At 49.6% G+C, this 19,656-nt stretch overlaps 7 protein-coding genes and 1 non-coding gene across 8 annotated transcripts; 3 read left to right on the top strand and 5 right to left on the bottom strand.

The window, feature by feature from the left end:
* Positions 1-1,073: 1,073 nt before the first annotated feature.
* On the top strand, positions 1,074-2,572 carry P170DRAFT_453026 (uncharacterized protein; the record flags this gene model as incomplete). Its single annotated transcript, XM_024851326.1, has 4 exons — positions 1,074-1,091; positions 1,499-1,920; positions 2,138-2,310; positions 2,365-2,572. 4 exons carry the CDS (start codon positions 1,074-1,076, stop codon positions 2,568-2,570), a joined length of 819 nt encoding a protein of 272 aa, XP_024711051.1.
* Positions 2,573-2,629: 57 nt separating this feature from the next.
* On the bottom strand, positions 2,630-2,962 carry P170DRAFT_471148 (uncharacterized protein; the record flags this gene model as incomplete). Its single annotated transcript, XM_024852812.1, has 2 exons — positions 2,630-2,866; positions 2,927-2,962. The coding sequence occupies 2 exons, from the start codon at positions 2,960-2,962 to the stop codon at positions 2,630-2,632; spliced, it is 273 nt and encodes a 90-aa protein (XP_024711050.1).
* Positions 2,963-4,297: 1,335 nt separating this feature from the next.
* P170DRAFT_443469 (non-ribosomal peptide synthetase) lies at positions 4,298-6,565 on the bottom strand (the record flags this gene model as incomplete). The annotated part of the gene is made up of 2 exons (XM_024850548.1): positions 4,298-6,144; positions 6,181-6,565. The coding sequence occupies 2 exons, from the start codon at positions 6,563-6,565 to the stop codon at positions 4,298-4,300; spliced, it is 2,232 nt and encodes a 743-aa protein (XP_024711049.1).
* Positions 6,566-7,122: 557 nt separating this feature from the next.
* On the bottom strand, positions 7,123-8,613 carry P170DRAFT_375753 (putative phosphatidylserine decarboxylase; the record flags this gene model as incomplete). The annotated part of the gene is made up of 2 exons (XM_024845331.1): positions 8,451-8,613; positions 7,123-8,387 (listed from the first exon to the last, which is right to left on the bottom strand). Coding segments are annotated over exons 1-2 (1,272 nt in total), but the record flags the coding sequence as incomplete, so codon positions are not given.
* A 514-nt stretch (positions 8,614-9,127) lies between these two features.
* On the top strand, positions 9,128-10,111 carry P170DRAFT_344997 (uncharacterized protein; the record flags this gene model as incomplete). The annotated part of the gene is made up of 2 exons (XM_024843494.1): positions 9,128-9,268; positions 9,332-10,111. The coding sequence occupies 2 exons, from the start codon at positions 9,128-9,130 to the stop codon at positions 10,109-10,111; spliced, it is 921 nt and encodes a 306-aa protein (XP_024711047.1).
* A 2,455-nt stretch (positions 10,112-12,566) lies between these two features.
* P170DRAFT_343794 (putative GATA transcription factor (AreB)) lies at positions 12,567-13,587 on the bottom strand (the record flags this gene model as incomplete). Its single annotated transcript, XM_024843424.1, has 2 exons — positions 12,567-13,286; positions 13,357-13,587. 2 exons carry the CDS (start codon positions 13,585-13,587, stop codon positions 12,567-12,569), a joined length of 951 nt encoding a protein of 316 aa, XP_024711046.1.
* A 2,101-nt stretch (positions 13,588-15,688) lies between these two features.
* On the top strand, positions 15,689-15,762 carry P170DRAFT_t19. Its single transcript has one exon. It is a non-coding gene; the product is annotated as a tRNA-Asn (tRNA).
* Positions 15,763-16,492: 730 nt separating this feature from the next.
* P170DRAFT_433247 (putative MFS transporter) lies at positions 16,493-19,269 on the bottom strand. Its single transcript, XM_024848436.1, has 8 exons — positions 18,860-19,269; positions 18,724-18,795; positions 18,526-18,658; positions 18,359-18,463; positions 17,650-18,283; positions 17,581-17,596; positions 17,413-17,530; positions 16,493-17,337 (listed from the first exon to the last, which is right to left on the bottom strand). The coding sequence occupies exons 1-8, from the start codon at positions 18,935-18,937 to the stop codon at positions 16,847-16,849; spliced, it is 1,647 nt and encodes a 548-aa protein (XP_024711045.1). The 5' UTR covers positions 18,938-19,269; the 3' UTR covers positions 16,493-16,846.
* Between the last annotated feature and the right edge of the window lie 387 nt (positions 19,270-19,656).

The raw sequence follows: 19,656 nt of genomic DNA, 5'->3' as shown, positions 1-19,656 counted from the left end.
TCAATTCTTTTTCACGCACTTCTGTGGGTGAACTCTGACGTCGCAAGCTCTTTCAGGTATGCAATTGTGATGGGATGCCAAATTCGGCGATAGAATAAAGACAAGCACGAGAAGGCCTAGTCTTAGGATCACCCATACCAGTTTTGTCCAGCTCGCGATTTGGCCTGTCTCTGTGTCGGCGAGAGCATTCAGGGAATCAGGCTGACAGTAAGACACACATGATTTCCCTAGGCCGCTTTTGAGTCCTCCAAGGAAAAGGTAGGGAATGTTTTCTAACATACTTAAGCAGATATACTCTTCCTATATTCCTTAGCCAAGGGGTCACTCTAAGTACGCAACAGTGTCCTTGAAACCATGGAGGAGCTATTATAAATCTAACAAGCCATCGACCAGTTCTTTGAGACCCGTTAATCTCCAAGTCAATTAGGGATATCTGTATCCAGAGTTGTCTCGCAATCTAATTTCATTCGTTCTGCGTCTGTTTTGGTGTCTTGTTTCACTTTATCCAAGACCAGGAGAAGTAGAATATTGAGCTTTATTCTTATGACAGCTTCATTTCCGGTATCTCCAGCTGTACCTCTCTGCCACACGCCAAGAAAAGAATCTGTACTTTTCATTAATATTCATAGTAAATAATATATGTCTAGATCACTTACCGATGATCCCAGGCCATCCTCTATACTCGACAATCCAATCTTTTGTTTTTCCAAGCGGGAAAGCATGTAAGGTCTTCTTCAGGTACTCATGCGACAATGACCCTATGGTGATTCTGGTGTAGTTTGTGTTTTTCGAGGGATCGGCAGCAGTATCGATGGTAGCCTCTAGCTTTTCAGGACCTTTTCATCGACATCCTTGTCCTCCTTTAGAAGATCATGTATCTTCTTTGCAGCTTTGATGAGAGCTTCCCTTTTGGATTCTTCCATTGGGACTAGCTTGGTTCTCCTGTCTCTATTTTGCTCTGATTACCCCCTTGCCATCAACAATTGCTTCTATCGCATCAAGGTCTTCCGCTGTTGATATCAGTATCGTTCTCTTTTGATGCGTTCATCACTGTGAGGTTCTTTCTGCTGAAAATGAATGAACTTGATGAGGTTTGTAGAAGGTTGAGGTAGGGAGAAAAGACAAGTGAGGTGAAGGACGGAGTTTTTTGATTTTTTAGGCAACTGCTTGACATGTGGCCATTCACTACTTCTCTTATGTTTTTTTGCTTAAATGTATCCTTTTTCTGTCTTTCTGGCGGTCTACCAGTTTGAACTCCTGTGAATGCGTGTAGTCATGCACTCACATACCAGTGTTGTCCAGCTCGTGATTTGGTTTTTCTCTTTGCAGGCTGACAACGACGTGGCTCCACTAAACCACTTTTGAGTCCTCCAAATATTCTTGCCTGGGAATGTTCTCCAGCATACTTGTGCCAGAGATACTGTTCCTATAATTTTCAGCCAAGGGGTCGCTCTAAGTACGCAGCAGTGCTCTTGAAACCATGCAGGAGCGATCCTAGACCCAACAAGCTATCGACCGGTTCTTCGAGACCCGTGAATCTCCAAGTCAATCAGAGTGTGACGACCATGCCCGCAAGATATCCGGTGGCTCCGCTGTCCAGGAAGTTGCCGCTCCGGGCTCGCTGAGCTACACGGTCCTTTGCAGAGATTGTCCAGGTGTTCGGCGGGATCTAATCGTTTCTTTTCGGCAGCCTGAATCCACCCTGGATCAGGCTGTCATCGAGCTGGCAAAATCTATCCACGGCGCCTTGGTGCCAGAAGCCACCTTCTATGGTGAAATGCCTGGTTCCAATCCCCCTCTTCTCGTCTATACGATGCCCTGTCTGCAAGGTGTTCCCTGCCTAGAAGCACTCAGCGCCAGAGCTGAGTTGAACCCCGAAGAAAAGGCTAGACATACATGTTTTGTCAAGCATCTAGCCAGGTAGCTCATCTTTCCTTCCTCCACTTTGTCTACTATGCCAAGAAGTCACAATGTTGATTCTCTCCAGGTACTTTGCTCGGTGTTGGCAGAGTCCTCAACCGGTTGATCCTGAAGTGCAAGCAGATTGTCAAGCCAGAGTCCATCGCCAACTTCTGAAACTTAAGGACTCCCCACCTTCTATACTTCCACCCTCCACAATCCTTGGGCTCGAACACAGCCTCCCAGCTCTCTTTAAGCAAACATATCCGCAGGTTCTCACACACAATGACTTTTCTCAAAGAAACATTCTCGTCAACGAGGACACTTTTGAGATCACAGGTATTGTCGACTGGTCCTTAGCCAGGGTGCTGCCGTTTGGCATGGAACTGGATACTCTTTTATTATCGACTGGTTACATGGATCTCAGCGGCTAGCACAATTACTCATGCCGTCGACAGTTGCTAGATGCTTTCTGGGATGAGTTCTGGGCCCGATGCCGAATATACGATGATGTACGCCAGCAGGAATTTTGTGCCAATGCAATGCAGGCATCCAAAATCGGCGCAGTGCTGCACTATGCGTTCCAGCGTAACGCTGATGGCTCACCGTTCGAGACAATAGCAACTTCTAAATGGGCGTTGAAAACGGTAGAGGATTTGCTTTTGGACTGAATATCCAGCATAAGAATGATTCAAGAATTGGAGGATATGTACCTAACCAAGGAATCCATCTACCAAGTGTACATGGAGGATTCATTCCTAACGCCCAATGGACTCCCCCCATTCGGTCTCTCCCATGCTCCCGTGGACTCTTTCCTTTCCTTGAAACCGTAAAACCTATCCATGAGCTCCATTCCTGCTTCCAGTTCCTCCAAAGCCCGAGTAAGCTTCATGTTGTCATTGTGCGACTTTCCGAATTTCATGATTTCGCGCCCATCTGATTCCCGGCCAAAGAAGACAAAATCGGACTACAGGCAGACATCGTCAGTCCGAGATACTACTCACTCTATCTGAAGAAATCGACCTACATTCCCTAGAGTCAGCTTCATTGCCGCCTCGTACATGGCCGGATGAATTGCAGCCTGTGCACGGGCTGCTCGAGCGAACCGCGGATTCACAAGCTGTCTCCTTGTTCTTCTCTATATTCATGATCATCAGTTTAGTCCCGAAGAATCCATTCGCATTTACTTTATTTATTTAGTATTTTATTCTCATTTAATGGCCCTTCTAATAAGATATATATATATCATCTTAAGAAGCACCCAAGGTAGTAGAGTAATAAAAATAATATCTACATTCCTTTATTAAATAATCACTGATATAAGGGAGTAATATATAAATGGAGCGGATAGTAAGGCATCCTAAATACCCGAGTAAATCACGCCCAAACACCATTAACCACTACAACCTTGACAATCGCCTGGGCAAGATGAAGCGGGACTAGGGTGTCGTCAGAAATGCCCGTTGTTTGCCCGGCTTTCTCTGATTGCAGCTGTCTTCCCACCATCAGACATGGTTATTTGCGCGCGGTAGAATATCCCGCTAGTAGGTAGCTGTAGGATTTTACATACGCGGCCCGGTGGCTGGATGCGTATCAGTCAAGCGTCCGGACCGTGGTGAGATTGTCTCTGGTTCTTTTCGAAGAGGTTATAGATAACCGGCCGATGTCCAGCCAAAGTGCGTCATCGAAACGAAACGATGCCCAGGCAACTCGCGTGAAAAAGACACTTTATACATCCACGGTGGAGGAGTTCGGAACAGCATAATGCGCTGCTCTGTGAGAAAAGCCATTAAGAGCTGAAATGATCTCCATTGGCCGAATGTACTTGCAACTATGCTATTCAACAGCGGAATATATTAAACAGATTGACCAAGAGATGTGCACATTCCTTCAACTACCTTTCTTGTTGGTGACACACCTGAGGCTTCAGGGCAGCAATTAGAGCGCAAGCCTACACCATCCAAGCTAGAAGGTATAGGAGTTGAATAAGGTCGAGCAACGTGTATCAGTTCAGATACCTGAGATAATAAGACAGTTAATACTTAATACAAGTCTAAGCCTTGAGGTAGCAATAGGTGCCTTGGGCATAAAGAGAAACAGTTAAATAGATGTAGGAGGAAACTTGAAGACTTCGGCAAAGGTATGGGCTTCATTTTAAGCCGTACGCTTTTGTATTGAATATACCTCTTTTATTCTTACTGTTAAGTATATGATTGAGCTCGTCAGATACTCCACCTAAAATGGATAGATAGTAATAGGTTGTAGATGCGTTTCTGTCTATGTAGTATCTATATCCCTATCTGGTGTTTAGGCGTATAAAGTATTTCAAGGTTTTACAGCTAGAAATATGGAAAATTGTCTTGCCGGTGAGCAAACGCCGATGCTATTAACCATTTATCTATTCTGTGGTTCCTTGTGGTGTTTCTAATCTGGATTCCTGCAATAGGGATATCTCATCCAAAGTAATACAACTGCCCATTTTGCGTAGTTTCTTTCTGTCTGTCTTGCCCGCTGCTGTGATCGGAATTGTATCCACTGGAATATACACCTCAGGGATGAAGGTAAGCGGGACATGTTGTGCCAGCTTCTCATTTATGCCGGCAGTGAGAGGTTTGAGGCTGGCGCCTGAAGAAGCGCCATTATCGCCACTAATGACAATGAAAGCAGCCAGTGTTGGTTTCAGACTGCCACTTGGAGTTATCATCTCGGCAACAACACCAGCCCTGCCTCGTAGGAAATTGCGCACATGGTGTTCGACCTCAGCCAATTCCACCCTTTCACCACCGATCTGAACCTGCGTATCCTTGCGGCCTAGGATGACCAGGCCGCCATCCGGCTTACACCGGACCAGGTCCCCTGTCTTGAATAATCGTCCTTGGCGTCCTGGAAAACGGCCACAGCCCCGGCGCAGCCATGTTGGAGTCACAAAAGTTGCTTTATCGGGGCCGCCGCCAATATAGCGATCCATGAGGATGGGGCCCTCCACTAGTAACTCCCCAATAGCCCCATCGGGTAGAAGGTTGTCGTGATTGTGCGGATCCACTATCCACCGAAGGCAAACAGAGGTTGCTCCTGCAAACCCGGTTTCGAAGGAATCTGGGTCGATTGTGCATGCGGACACATGAGGGCATTCCGCCGGACCGTAGAAGTTATACATGGTCAATCTGCCAGCCCATTTAGACACAATATCCTTAGATAAGACCTCTCCCTCGAGCGCCAAGTGTTTCAGGCTAGGGACACTGTCGGGATCGAGTTTTCGAGCCAGCGTAGGAGTAAGATAGACCGAGTTTGCCTGGAGCGCCTCCAGGGCTCGAGGAGAGCAATGCACGCCGTCGTCCTCCTGCGGAATACAAAGACATCCGCCGGAGATTAAAATGGCAATAGATTCCATCATGCTGACATCAAACTCGTACGACGCGGTCTGGAACTGCCGAGTATCTGGCCCAAATGACTGCTTCCTCATTATCTCCTCACAGTTTGTGGCCAGCACAGTATGTGTCCATACAATGCCCTTAGGCGTGCCCGTACTTCCGGATGTGAATAGCTGAACCGCGTCCTGGTCTCCTGAGCACTGTTGTAAAGGCGAGTCAATGTTCTTAACCAATCCCATCAGGTCGTTGACTGTGTGTGTGGGCAGAATGTCTCCCATCCAAGCTGGTGCAGATTCCCCAACCAACGCAAATGGTGGGTTCCCAGCGTTCACAATAGCCTTGATTCTGCCCCTGGGTATGGAATTTGCCAGTTGAAGAAAGACTCCACCAGCCTTGATGACTGCCAAAATTGCAACTGGCATCCATAGACTCTTTTCGAAATACAAGGGCACAACCACGCCTCTACCCACCCCTTTTCGGGATAGACCAAGCGCCAGGTGTGTTGACAAGTCAACCAGCTCTTTGTATGTGAGTGATCCATCCCACGCACACACCGCAGGGGAATCTGGGCGGGCCTGGGCGCTTTGGTGGACCATACTCTGCACGAGATTCTCAGATGCTGGGGGTACGGTCGAATTTCTGTTCCACAATTCTCCGAGACTTTGCGAACTTATTAGGTTCAGTTCTGTTAATGGTATGGATTCCATAGAACTGTCGGTGAAGTGTTGGAGGATGCCCTGTACCATAGAGGCCAAGTTCTCAGCCTCCCTTGGGTGAAATATCTTCTCTGAAAGCTGGATTTGCATCTGCAAGAAGGAATCTTGCACGTTGAACCGCACCACCATGGACTTGGCAGATTCTGAACGACTGTCAGCTTCAGTATATTACTACTACCGGAGGAATTACATACCCATCTGATAAACGATCGAAAAACTGGAGGACGCCGGCTTTGAAACAGGTTCCTGCTTATCGGCATCTGTTTGTTTTAAGATTTGATCCAGTAGATTGCCCACGTATAGATCTGGCGTGACACACAGCCGTAACAGAACCTGGGCATTTTTCAAGACTAACTGGAACTCCACTTCATCTTTGTAAAACCACTTGCTCACGGCGATTGACCATGCCGCGGCGGCAAAGACCTCTGGGCGTTCACGTAGACTCTCTCCATCTATATTGCTCATGTACGTGTCGGTTTTCCATGGTAAATCAACTTGCAACTCACTCCCAAGCAGACCATCGCAATAAGCTTTACCCTGTGCATCTGTGCCAGCTTCGTCAAATTGTTGTTGAGCCATGAGAGGAAGTCGACAGAAGAAGTGAAACAAATAATGTATGTAAAGGTATGATTTTGACGGTCAAGGTAAATATATCTAAACTCCTCCTGCTCGTACCCGCGCCCTTATATATGCCTCTTCCTAGGCCCTTGGAGCCTATGGGAGACCGATCAACCTGGGGATGGGCCCAACGCTTCCGGCGTGTCGACTTTCTGGGTGGTTCACATCCCTTGCTTTATGGGTCCTCCGGAGGAATGCCGGAAACGTCCGAAAGGTTACCCCCACTGGTTTCCAACATCGGCGGTCCTACATGACACATTACGTGTTCAAGGGGGTCTCGAATGAAGAGCTTAGGCCACGAGAGTGCAATTTGTTTAGCAATCCAGACTTTACTAGATTCGTCCATGACCGCTGCTCTTCTGGTGCATATGAAAACCGACGTAATTTGCAAAGGTTTATTATGCGAGCCTGGGAACCTTCACTAGTGTAGAAGGAAAGGCATCTAATTTTCTGGCCGAAACATATAGCACAAACCGAAATTAAAATTTGGTATCGAAGGACTACACAAAACAACGGCCCAGCAGGCTTTTTACGGGGACAGGGCAGTTTCTCTGTTCATCCTCAACCAGAGACTCAAAACGTACGTCTACTCCTCCCCTGAAGACCAGGCAATGTGTTGACCCCCCATAATGGAAACACCCAATCTCATCTCCAGCCTCGACATGGTCCCCTTCTGCTACCGACGCCTCGCAGGATGACACTTCACCCATGCCAACTGCCACGAAGGCCATGAGTCCAACGCCAGGATCAGTGGCTTCAATAAAAACCACCATGCGCGTCGCAACGGTAGCTAGGTAACTCTGTGATTTTTCCATGGCCAGATTATCCGACATGGGAAGCTGGGAGAAGTAGCTCCCGTTGAGGTAGAGGATGCTGCGGATTGTTCCTGACACGGGAGCATGCCAGCGGTGATAGCTCAAGGCCGACAGATATGCTTGGTAGACGGTGCCACCGGAAAAATGTTGTGTGAGTGTGCTTTTGCCCAACATTGAGGCCACGGAATGCGACTTTCCTTTGAGCATAATGTTGCTCTCCAGCGAGCAGTGGCGGGTGATGTGCCAGGGCGTCGACTCGCAAGCATTTAAAATTGGAGCCCCATCCCCCTTTCCGCCAGGATAGAGTACATGTTGAGAAGGCGTCAGTCGGATCCCCGGTTTGAACCGACGCGTAAAGAAAGCATCCCAAGACGAAAATCCGAGGGTGTCCGGATTTGACGGATCGGGACAGTCGAAAATATCGATGAAGGCTCGGTTGTCTCGCGTGGGATGGTTGGCAATGTCCTGTAATCTTGCCATTGCAACTGCAGACAGCCACCCGTCTTTCGAGTTGAGTGCGTAGGCTGATTCTGGTGACTCAAGGAATCGCGACCATTTTCTCAGGATCGTGCTTAGATGCCGGTTTACCTGATCATGCCTGAACAAGCTCTGTCCACTGCGCGTTTCCATCAAAACCATCAAGACAAGGTTAAACGGAAGCCCGCCCAGATAGTCTGGCACATTCAGATCTTCCCATTCTGGAGAGGTCACCAGGATATAGTCCAATAGCCGCATCAGGAGCGGAATATTATCTATCTCAAGGTAGCCTGGATGTGCCCTGTTCGCGAGAACCAATTTCTTTCCCTCGGCGAACATGGATCGACAGAGGGCGCTCAAGATCTTGTCGCTTTCCAACGTGTCTTTAAGAGCAGTCACTGCCGGGTCCATTGGCTGGTAGGACCTTCTTTTTGCCCTTTCGATCACATTTTGGATGCTCTGAGTCGAAGCGTAGTCTCTCGGAAAGTTGCCTAACGATGATTAGCCGCTGTGAACCATGTATGCACACTCACATGAAGTTGGTATGTCCTTACCTGGCATAATTGCGCGTGTCTGAGTCCCTGGACTCTATGCGCTCTGTCATAACACGGAGGCGAGGGATGGCATCTGCGAGGCAAGGGCCTTGAATAGTTCACCACTGGATTTAACCTGCGGTACACAAGGGGCTGGCATGTCTTACTTCTACCGAGCTGAAAGAATGAATGCGGATCATTTCCGCAACCATCGCGTTTGAAGAGGGAACCGATGCTTTTGTAGGCAAGGTTGCACTGACATCTGTTGCTTGGGTAGGATATTACGGATGCGGCTAAGAATTCAAATCATGGGTCATGGACTTTGACAGCGGCTTGATGCTCGCATAGGATTCTTCGCCCATCGACAGGAACCCAAGTGCTTGTATGGTAGCATGACGAAGCAGCCCACATCGAACCTAACAGTATAAATAGCTCGGATCAGGCGCTCCGTACGGATGGTAAACGTGCTTTGGCCGACGCTAATTTCCTCATCCTTCACGATGTATCGTTACATCGTCGGGTTCCTCTCAGTTCCCTGCGCACTGGCTCCCATCTACTTGTCTCCGAGTGTGAGCAACGACCACAGCGTGCCCTTGTATTCGTTTCTCAGCAGCTATGCCATCGGTTTTGTTATGGCAATGTTCTGCACATATGTGTTCCCGCTCCACCATTGTCCCTCAAACCCCTTCCTTAGCCATATGGTCAGTCGCCGCAAGGCCATGAACAAAAAATATGCGATTGATGGCAAGAGCGCCGATCTCGCCTATGGCATGGAGAACCTGTGGTTCAACGCGGATCTGGAGCCTCAGACGCTGTGGGTGAACCTTGGCTATTGGGAAGTATGTGATGAGTGGCATCTCGCAGCTCGACGGATGAATATTTGTACTGACCTGCGTCCGTAGAAAGCTACTCATTCGTCAGAGGCGTGCGAAGCACTCTTTCGCAAACTGCTGGATGAGTCGGGGATCTCGAGGCAAGAAGAGGTTTCGATCGTCGAAGTCGGCTGTGGTTGTGCCGAGACTGCTCAGGTCCTGCTCAAGGATTATACGGACCGGTGTCGCTCGTGGATCGGTCTGACAATCAGCCCAATGCAGGTACAGATGGCAGACTCCAGATTGAAAAAGACCCAGAAGGCTGCTGCTCTCGACTGCGACACCGACTACCGTATCTTCCATGCTGATGCTGCCCAGCCCAGCACCTGGAGCGAAGAGATCCACCGGAGAGTGAAATCGCTTAAGAATCCCTGGCTGGTCGCCGTGGATACTTTGGTCGATTTTCGGCCATCAAGGAAGGCGATCTTCCAATACGCTCAACACGAGCTACATGCATCCGTTGCGATCACGGACCATCTCGTCGTGGAAAAAGCATCTATCTTAGATCGGATGAAATTATGGGTTTCATTCCGTTTACTTGACACGCCGCTCCACCATGTGCTCACCCGCCAGGAGTACATTGACTTACTTGTCGAGTGTGGTTACGAGGCAGAGAAAATCTCCATTGTGCCATACACTGAGCAAGTGTACGCTCCTTACAGCCAGTTTATTAGCCACCAAGGACAAAGGTGGCAGGAAATGGGGGGAAGCAAATGGGATTACATGGACTTTTCGCTGGCTGGCTGGGTGACTGGGTGGTGGGCACGCTCTGGGCTCGTAGAGGCATGTATGATAATTGCAAGAACATAAACCAGCGACGGTGGACCTCATATGGAGCCCTTGCGAAGGCATCTTATTGCGTGAGGATAAGGGCAGCTACGGTTCATGGTATAATGTGGCATTCGCATCGAGTCTGCTGAAGAAGATACCGGTGTGGAAGCAGGCTATGGCATATAGTTCCAGAGCCTTGCCATTTGATCAGTAGGCAAAGCGCGGGTGAAGCTGGACCGCTCTGCGATCGGTTTCTTCCGGATCAAAGGCGAGGGATATAAGCCAATTGACCATTGAATTGTCTCTCCAAACGTCGGCGATTGGTAGCCCTTGGTTGAGCTAGTAATTAGAGGCCCACTTGTAGCGTGGGGTCCCCGGGCATCCATAAGATATTCTGGATGTCTCCATTATAGCAAGGATAGTCGTAGCCTTTATTCAGTTGAAAGGTGCGGAGACACGGAGAACGATATTAAAGCCTTGTGATATTTGTGCGTGTCTGAACTACATTTCCTAGTGCCATTTCCCTACTTCTTAGAGTTAAATGCTGTTTGAATCCACTTCATTCTAAATCAATCACAACGTTCTCTGTTGCGCGAACTGCCGCCATATTCCCCGGGTTCTGTTGCCCTGTACCTTCAAAGTTCCACGTAAGAGCAACATCTACGCGTTTCTAGTAATTATTCATCGAACCACGGGGCCCCAGGCATTCCGTAAACGCTTTCTGCACCGTGGAAGATAGGTCTTTTTTGTTGGTGGCTTGAATGTCTGCGTAACAGAAAACATGATAGCTGCCGGAACCTTTATGGATCTCCGTGTCGTTCGCGCTTGGGCGGGTGTGTTTGTCGGCTGTGGATGTGGGCGATGCATCTTTAGTCCCTGACGCAGTTGACATCGTCGATGTCGGATTTGACGTGGATGTAGATGATGCAGACGAGGTGAATTCTGCGCCTGAGCCCGTAGAGGTTGGTTGATCTGACGACGAGGAGGGGGGTAGGGTGCGATCCTGAACGGTCAGAAAAAGAATTAGTATTAACCCAAGTAGAGCGAAAGAATATACTTGTAAGCGCAACTCCCAAGCCGACAGCCAGACCGATTACGATGATGGCGACCGCTGTTACTATTCCAGTGATCAATTTGCACCGCGGTTGCTGTTTTTTAGCCGGGGAGTATCAATTAAAAACAGACTCGAGCCCAGGAGGAACCGGCTGGACAACTTGTCAGAGGAGTTTTGACAACCGAATCAGTCCTATCATTGCTTCGGTCCATGTCCGTTAATCAATGATATTAACTGCCTGTATCGTGAGCATATAAGTACCATGATCTCCATCCCAGCAATCAGTCCGAGGAACGAAATTTTAAGGCGACTCCAGTCTGATGGAATTTCAGAAAACCCCAAAGAATGGAAGTGTCTGATTATCAAACTAATGAAGACTAGCTTGGAAGTCCCATTCAAACGTCATCCTACGGCAAGAACACATCAACAGATAAGACCACCACCCCACAAGAACTGTGGAGTACCAGATCTCCAGCACCGTGAGGGGAAACGATTGACTCCAGGTCAACAAGAAGGGTAGCCTCGGTTAAGAGATAAAGAGAAGATGATAAGATAACTGCGAGGACGATCAATGGTCGACGCAGGTCAGACGTGCATGAGATCTTCGAGTCGAGGACTCAACCCTCATGAGTCTCGTGAAATAAGACAGATCAACCAAGGCAATTAAATATATAAAAGGGAATAGTAATAACAGGAGAGAAGAGAGTAATGAGACAAGCGAATAGACAATAGACAACAGACAATAAACAGTTTCCAAAGATCAACTGTAGACTTTTTGAGCGTTCGGGCCTTCTCCTCACAACTTGCATATCGCATGCAACGTCAGATCGCAACGACACGCTAGTAGCAAATGATAAGTGCATTGCCCTCAACTAACCACGTAGCCTGTTCCAGTCCCAGTCCTCCTCAGATCGTGATCCTGCCACTTCTCGGAGTCGGACCCCCGCCACCGGAACGGCTCTTCTGAAACAATCGTAAAAAGATCAAACACACAGGAATCAAATTCAAATGGGAATAAATAATATGAATAAAGGTCATGGTGAAAAAAGATTGGTTATCAAACACAAGCGCACATACATATAGATGGATCACTCCACTTTGGGTTTATAAGGCTTTTTGGTTGCTCCGCGCATCGCTGTCTCAAAGATGATCCCCCGACTGATCGGAATAGAAAGGAAAATAGTATCTCGACGGCGAATGAGTCGAGACATAGCGCAAAATAAAAGGAGCTGACTGGGAGAACGTAGAATTAAGGCGGAAAGGAGAGAGACATTAGTGAAATCCGATATACATCCAGCCAAAAGAGACAGACTCGTAAAGGGTATCAAAAAGCCAAGGGAAGATCAGAGAATTCAGCAGAATCGGATGCCAAGTTTTTGTGGATTTTTGGGGGTACTGTCAAACGAAGCACAAGGCGTAGCGCACAATATTCCATCGGCGTTAGATACTCTTGGGCGATTTGCTGGGCGAATCGGCCGGTTGCTCGACCACGTCGGATAGTTTAATGCGTTTGGCCAAAGGTTCGCTTGGACTGTTGTTGTTGGCGGTCGGGCCGCCGCTAGAATTGTTGTCGGAGATTTGGCGCTCCATCTCCGCTATGCGTTGCTTCAACTCATCCTCCCGCCGCTGAGAGTCGTCGAGCGAGCGCCGGAGGCGCACTTCCGAGTCGCGAACGATCATCTCGGACCGACGCGCAGTGGCATTGCTCTGCTCAAGTTCCGTGACTCGGCCGCGGAACAGTTCATTGATGAACTCCAACTCGCTCACGCGCGTCTTCAACGACGTGTTTGCCGCGAGCAATCCCTCGTATGTCTGGGGGGACTCGAGGTGGCGGTCCTCGGCAGTGGTTGTCGTCGGGGATGGTTGGCGCAGTTGGGTGGCTGGAAGGCCGTTGGACGCGCCGAGACCATGATCTCCGAGGGTCACACTGTCGAACATATGTTGAGGAGCGATATTGGAATTGTGTTGCGTCGGCGCGTGGGGTTGATGCATCGAAGCGCCGGGGGTTTCTGTTCGCGCAACCGGCGAGTTGGAGCGATCCGAATGACCCGGCGATGTCTTGCGCGACGCGCGACGGTATCCATGAGATCCTCCCAGTGGAGGAGTGCCCGCTTCCGATCTCGAGGTAGGTAGGCCATTGGCGTCAACAGCGCCGGTGGACTAAAGCGATCATGGAGATATTAGCGACCGTCGTACGAAGTCCAAAAGAAATTTCACAGCTCAGCCTTACCTTGCGTTTGGGACCCTGGCCGGCAGTCTTGACCCTATTGCGGCTTTTGATGACATCGGTCTTCAAGCTTATCGGACGGGGTCTCCCGTGTAATTTCAAGAACAGGCCGCAGGCGTTGCAGAGCACGGAGCCGAGTTCGTCTCTGCGCCAGAGAGGAGTGGTGGAGGTGCCGCAATTTTGGCACACGGGCTGTAAATGGGGGCGTTTTTGGTCAGCCATTATCGTTGCCATTGCGAAAAGCGAGAGAATGGCGAGGATTGGGAATGGGGAGGGAGGAGAGCGAGACGGGGGAGAGCGAGAGCTGATAGTGATGCGATATGATAGATAGAGAGATAGAGAGGAGGAAAGGGAAAGTGCTGGTTGATAAGATGCGAGATTTGTCGGGCGGCGATAAGAGCGGCTGTTGCCAAGCCGGGCTGATAACAGATCCGCCGGAAATGGAAAAACCATCGATCAGGAAAAAAAGAGAGAAAAAAGAAGCATTGGAAGATAAGCCACGATAAGCATCGCGTCTTCAGCCACTGCACTCACCGGATTGTTTCCCTGTCCACCGGTCGTGGCGGCAGGAGACGAAGTTGCGTAGGTCATGTTGGTCATACCGGAATGCGCATTGCCGCTGGACGCCCTGTAAGACGGAGAGTCAGTCCTGGAGATTTGCAGACGATGCCATTGTCTTGGGGTTGTTTGACGCGGCGGATTGAAGGCAGGGAGCTGGTGCCAATTAAAGACACGAATGTACACGCAAGAGCCAGGTAGACATGTACGCGCGTGCTAATTGTACGCCCAAACTCGACGCCATCCTCCTATACCACCACGGCAAGAAACACGTATCACAACACACGACTGCCACAAGACATACCGTAGATTCGACGTAGGGGCCGAGGCGACCGATGCCAAAGCCGAGAGACCGGGCAGGGACGGGCCTAGAGAGCTGGGGAAGCCGCTGCTGCCGCCGGGACTATGGTTCGATTTATCGAGCGAATTGAATTCGGGGAGGGTTCCGGACGCTTGCGACGAGGCCGAAGATGCGCCCGCGGCAGCATCCGTTGTCGACTGCCGGGAGTTGCTCTCCGCCGAGGAAGACTGGTGGTAGTTGGGATCGTGCGACTGCGTGGACGGCGAAGGAGGACGGAGGGCCGGGTCGATGGGCGACGCCCGAAACAGAAGCGAAGAAGCCACTGTGGAAGATGAGAGAGGGAACTGACTAGAAATCCGGCCTGACTGGACCGAATTGAAAGCAATTCACGTTCAAATCCAAGACAACAGACCCAAGATCCACGTCGTGTCGGTGATTGTTTGTATCTGACGGTTGGAGTGAGGAATGCGGTTCGAGGACCAGCCACGTCGAAAAAGGGAGGGAAAGGCGGAATGTTTTCCCAATTCTTGGTCGCCCTCACCCGGAAGACTGGCAGAATAACTGGAAATCGTGACTTGAAATGGACGATTCCCTGGAGGTGGACTGTGATTTTGGGTTGTCGGTGGATGGTCGGATCATCGAAGGATAAGGAGCGAAAGATCTGAACGAGAGCCCTTTACCCGAGAGCAGGGAGAGACCGGGGTGATAAGGAGATCACCCGCGACAGAAGGTCGAGAGCACGACCCAACTAAGTCATGGGCAATGTACCAGTATTCTGCGATGAGCCGTTGGAAAGAACATGTACAGGAGGTCTGTAAGTCACTGCCTGAAGGAAAGCCAAGGTGACACGCGCGGAAGATCGATCGACTGATTGATTATTGATTCCGATTATCGCTATCGCGTATCGATTACCGACAGCTATGGCAGTACCACTACGTAGTAATGCTTCGCGACTTGGTTTCCGTTTCACTAACTGGACTGCGCTGAGTATTTTTATATCACTGTTTCCGATCTTTCCTATGGATATGCTAGTAGAAGGCCTTTTGGGCCCATCTGCCCATACAAGGCCTTCTCGGGAGTGGTGATAAGCGCATATGCGATCGAAATACCCACTGTATCGTCCGCCACGTCCGCGTCAAAGCATGAAGGTTATTGCCCAGATCTATGGTCCAGATTCAATTTGAGTTTTTATTCCAATAGACCAATCTAGATAGACCTTACTCTATACCCTACTAGAAGAATCGAGGCGTCGGAGGCGTAAGCTACCGATCGTTTCATTACGTGCATAACGTCCAGTAGAGGTAACACCTAAGATGAATCCCACTAAGGGCTGGCAAAAGCTGCCCCTGACCTAGTGGGTGGCTAGTATTTCCTCCTCCCCAAGTGGAATAATACGCAAATCGAAGGAATGATATTGATGAAGAGCAAGGTTGGGGTTAAGTACCACTTTAAGAAGGCCCTATCATCAAGTCACATGTCTCGGTGGCGCAATTGGTTAGCGCGTACGACTGTTAATCGTGAGGTTGAGAGTTCAATCCTCTCCCGGGACGACGCACTTTTTTTGTTTCCTTTTTACTTATCTACAGACGGTGGTGACACAGGCCTAAAAGAATCTTGTTTTTATTTTGTAGTCGTATGTTTACTGTGGTAAGGTGAAAGAAACGGGAATATCTCGAAGACTAGATTGATATATCTAGATCGGTACTAGTATAAATAGAGCTGGATAAAAACACTATCCATCCGTCCGCTGAATTGTTTGTTCCGAGATGACCCCACAAAGTAAAAAGGCTCTCGGATTCCTTACGCCGATGAAATGTTCGGCCTCTCATGATATATGATTTCCCTCTGGTGCTTTCTCCTTTTTCCTTCTGGGCATCATGGCCCCAAAAAACTTACCCCCCTCCCCCCCCTTACTATATAATGTATGGCTACGCCGTTTCTCCGTAAGGGATATATATATTTGGGGAAATCAAGATTATGGAAAGAACCTTGCAGGAGAACAATCCCCCCCCCCCAAAAAAAACCTTGAACATGGACCACCCTTCACACACCAGACGCGAAGCCTAGATGTCAGATTCCTCAACCTGGAGCTTTTTGTCTTCTGTTATGAGGACTGGCTTATGATCCGCCCATGCCGAGGCACATCCGTACATGAACGCGTACTTCATGATGCAGACATGGTCTTTTTGGAAGGTACGTGTATACAAGGTTGCAGTGGTGTCGTCATGAGACAAAAAGAAGAATGCTTTTCAATCAACCAAAAGTTTATGTACATACATGAAATAACCCAAGTATCTATCAATTTATTTGCCGGAGATAGATAAAGGCCCAAGATCAGATGAGCACACAAAATAAAATGATAGACAGAAAGAACGAAGAAAACAGGAGAAAGAGAAGGAAATGCTAAATATCCAAATATGATAATGAACGAGTCCAGTTCGGTCAAACTCAGTTCTAGCGAACCACCAATCTATATAGTCTGTGACGTGAGATAAGAAAAAAAAATAAAAAATGGCCGTGGATCCAAAAGAGAGAGGGGTATTAATAAATCAGAAAATAGAACGCAAAGCCCACATGCTAGCTAATAGGATCAGGGGAAAAGTCAAGTTCTAGATATGGATGCAGTGGTCACAATCAAGCTAGACGATCGTGCTCAACCTTCTTGCGTAGTTCTGCGCTATGGAGACGCTTCTCGCGCACAATACTCCATAGACAGACAATGACTCCGGCAAGACCCGAGAAGAAGGTAGTATAGTAGGCGGCTTGGTAGCACCCTAGACCATCGGGACAATCACGATCGCCGTCGTCGCCCACCACAGAGTGTCGGTCGAAGATGCTACCGTAGAGCAGATTGAAGACGTTCCCGCTGAAGACGGGGGCGAGGGTCATGACGCCCCAGTTTTGAGAGAGGCCGCCAATACCGAACGTGTGCGCGACCAGAGACGGGAAGACGCCAAATAGGAACCCGTAGGCGACACCGGTGAAGCCGGAGACTACCACGAGTTGGTGAGGGTTGGAAATTGTCGACCCGGCAAGTTGTGTCAGAGTGAACACGACGGCCGAGATAAACAGGCACCAGAATCGGGACATGTCCAGCTTTTTTACCAGTACGTCGGATCCAATTCCTGGAGATTGTTAGGTACACCCATGGGATACTGTAACAGGTAAAAAAGGGTATCACAAAGCACCCGTGGACGTACCACTCGAGAGACGGCCAATGAAGTTGCCAAAGGAAAGCACGGACACGTGCATCACCTGCCGCTGCTGAATAAATTTGGAGCTGGCGCTGTCATCGTAATATTTCCACAGTGCCTTGGTCTGCGATAATTAGCATCAGAAGAGAGAACAGAAGATACAGAAACCCTTACACTGTTGCCAATGTTACTGCAGAAAGGTTAGCCTAATGTCAACTAATCTCCAGAGCACGACGAACTCACTTAATAGTCATCAATCCAATGCCGGATAAAAGCGCCATCGTCAAAAATAACTGCCAAAATTCAATCCTGGGCAGCATCGCCAAGCCTCTAATGTCTGGGTGAGGTGAGTCAGGGGCAACGTCAGAGAGAGCATCATCGTCATCGTCCGCGTCGTGGTCATGAGAATCCCGAGAATTTCTCGAGTTGGCTTTCGACACCAATGATGACGTCTCATCAAGGTCGGATTTTGGGCCAGGAAGAGCATGGGTGTTCGACGCGGCAGATGGCGATCTTTCATGATGCGAGGATGGTGGGGCATCAAAGGCAGTAGAGCTCTGCGTACCTGCTAGATCGGAGTCATCATGGTTGGATCGCAGGTCGGAGGGCTTGGTTTTGAGCAATCGCCTTGACTCCACGCCGGGCGATCGGCCTCGCGACACGGACGCGTAAGGCTCGTAGGGCGGCACGATCTGGATCATAGGAATGGAGATGAGGTTCAAAATGCAGGTACCGATTGCCAGCAGAAGGAGGAATCGACCGGTGTCATCCTTGAATATCACGGCAGATATGGTCGACCAGAAAAAGGCGCTGAGACCGAACGCGGCCAGAGGGAACGCCGTGGCAGTTCCTCGATGAGTAGGGAAGTTCGACGCCGCTGGAATTTTTTTTGGAACCCAATGTTAGCCTCGCGATGTACAGCCCAACTGAATATCCACCAGGGCGGACTTACCCGTCTTGATCGACGCCGAAAAGGCAGAGGAACTTCCGAAGCCCGTGAGAAATGCGAAAAACGACAAAAGGCCGACTCCCAAGGACCCTTGTCCATGCTCATATGCTACATTATTCCGTGTCAGCACACTGCGATCGAGCACCTTCCGTTCCAAAGTCCAGACGAACCTGAGTATATGGGGTAATACCCAATGCCGAGGGCTATCGCTCCGATGAACGTCGTCAACCTCGGGCCTTTCGCATCCGTCAACAACCCCAAAGGGATTCCCGACGCATACATGCCCAGGTTCCCAGCTGCCCCCTAGAAAATGTGAATATCCGACATCCGAGAGTTGGTCCGAGGGAAGAAGCGAAGAGAAAGCTTACGATGAAGTTGGTTTCGGTGGAGGTGATCTTCATGCGATGACTGAATTGGGGTGCCCATGCTGAATACGCATACTGTCCAGAACGTCAGTGATACGGGACGTGAAGTATAGAAAAGCGTTCGGCAGAGGAGTCGCACATTGGTACCACAGGCCAGAGCTACTAACGTGCCCGCAATGACGGAGACAATCCGTCTGGTCTTGTGAGTGTCGCCCATCGCAATCTGTCTTGGTGCACTTGCACCGTTCTATATCCGAAGTCGGTTTGTTTCACATAAAACCACCACGCGCAGGGAGGCAGTCGACAGGAGGCAGGAAGAATGGCAATCGAGAGGGGGAAAAGGCGCAAGCAACTGAAAGTATGTCGAGGACTGGTTGGATCGGAGTTTCGGCGAATAGCGTGGATCAGCCTTATCAAGTCACGTAGGCCCAGATAGCCGCAAACGCAAGGAAGGACGAGAAGTTTGGCGGAGAAGGAGAACAGAAAGAGGAGAGAAAGATTGAAAAGGAAGGCAATGCCTCCAGGGGGATTGTTAAACGAATGACTAGAGGAGGGGGCAGAAAAGCAAAAGAGAAAAGGAGCACGCAAGAGATGCAAAGTGGCCGGGACTCGTAATTCTCCAGTGCCCGCGACTTGCGGAGTGACAGCGATTACTATGTGACAGCAAGTACCCGGTACCTGAAGTACCTGAGGCCCCCTTCCGGCCTCCGCTCTCCTGCCGCTTCCGGTCTAGCGCAGTCCCGGGGGCTTGGCCTTAGTCATGCTACTCACGTGCCCAGCCTTGTCTCTTCCCCGGGTTTTGCTGGTGTCGAGCGGGCATCAGGAGGCCTCGCGGTGGCTTTGCTTGCCGCCAATGTCGAGCGAAGAGGAGAGGTCTCATGCCCTCGCAATGTCCATGAGCATTGCTTTCTCGAGGAACTCCACAAACGACAACGG

The sequence above is a fragment of the Aspergillus steynii genome (assembly GCF_002849105.1).
Source record: "Aspergillus steynii IBT 23096 chromosome Unknown P170scaffold_1, whole genome shotgun sequence".
NCBI lineage: Eukaryota > Fungi > Ascomycota > Eurotiomycetes > Eurotiales > Aspergillaceae > Aspergillus > Aspergillus steynii.
This window is presented reverse-complemented; position numbering and strand designations above follow the sequence as displayed.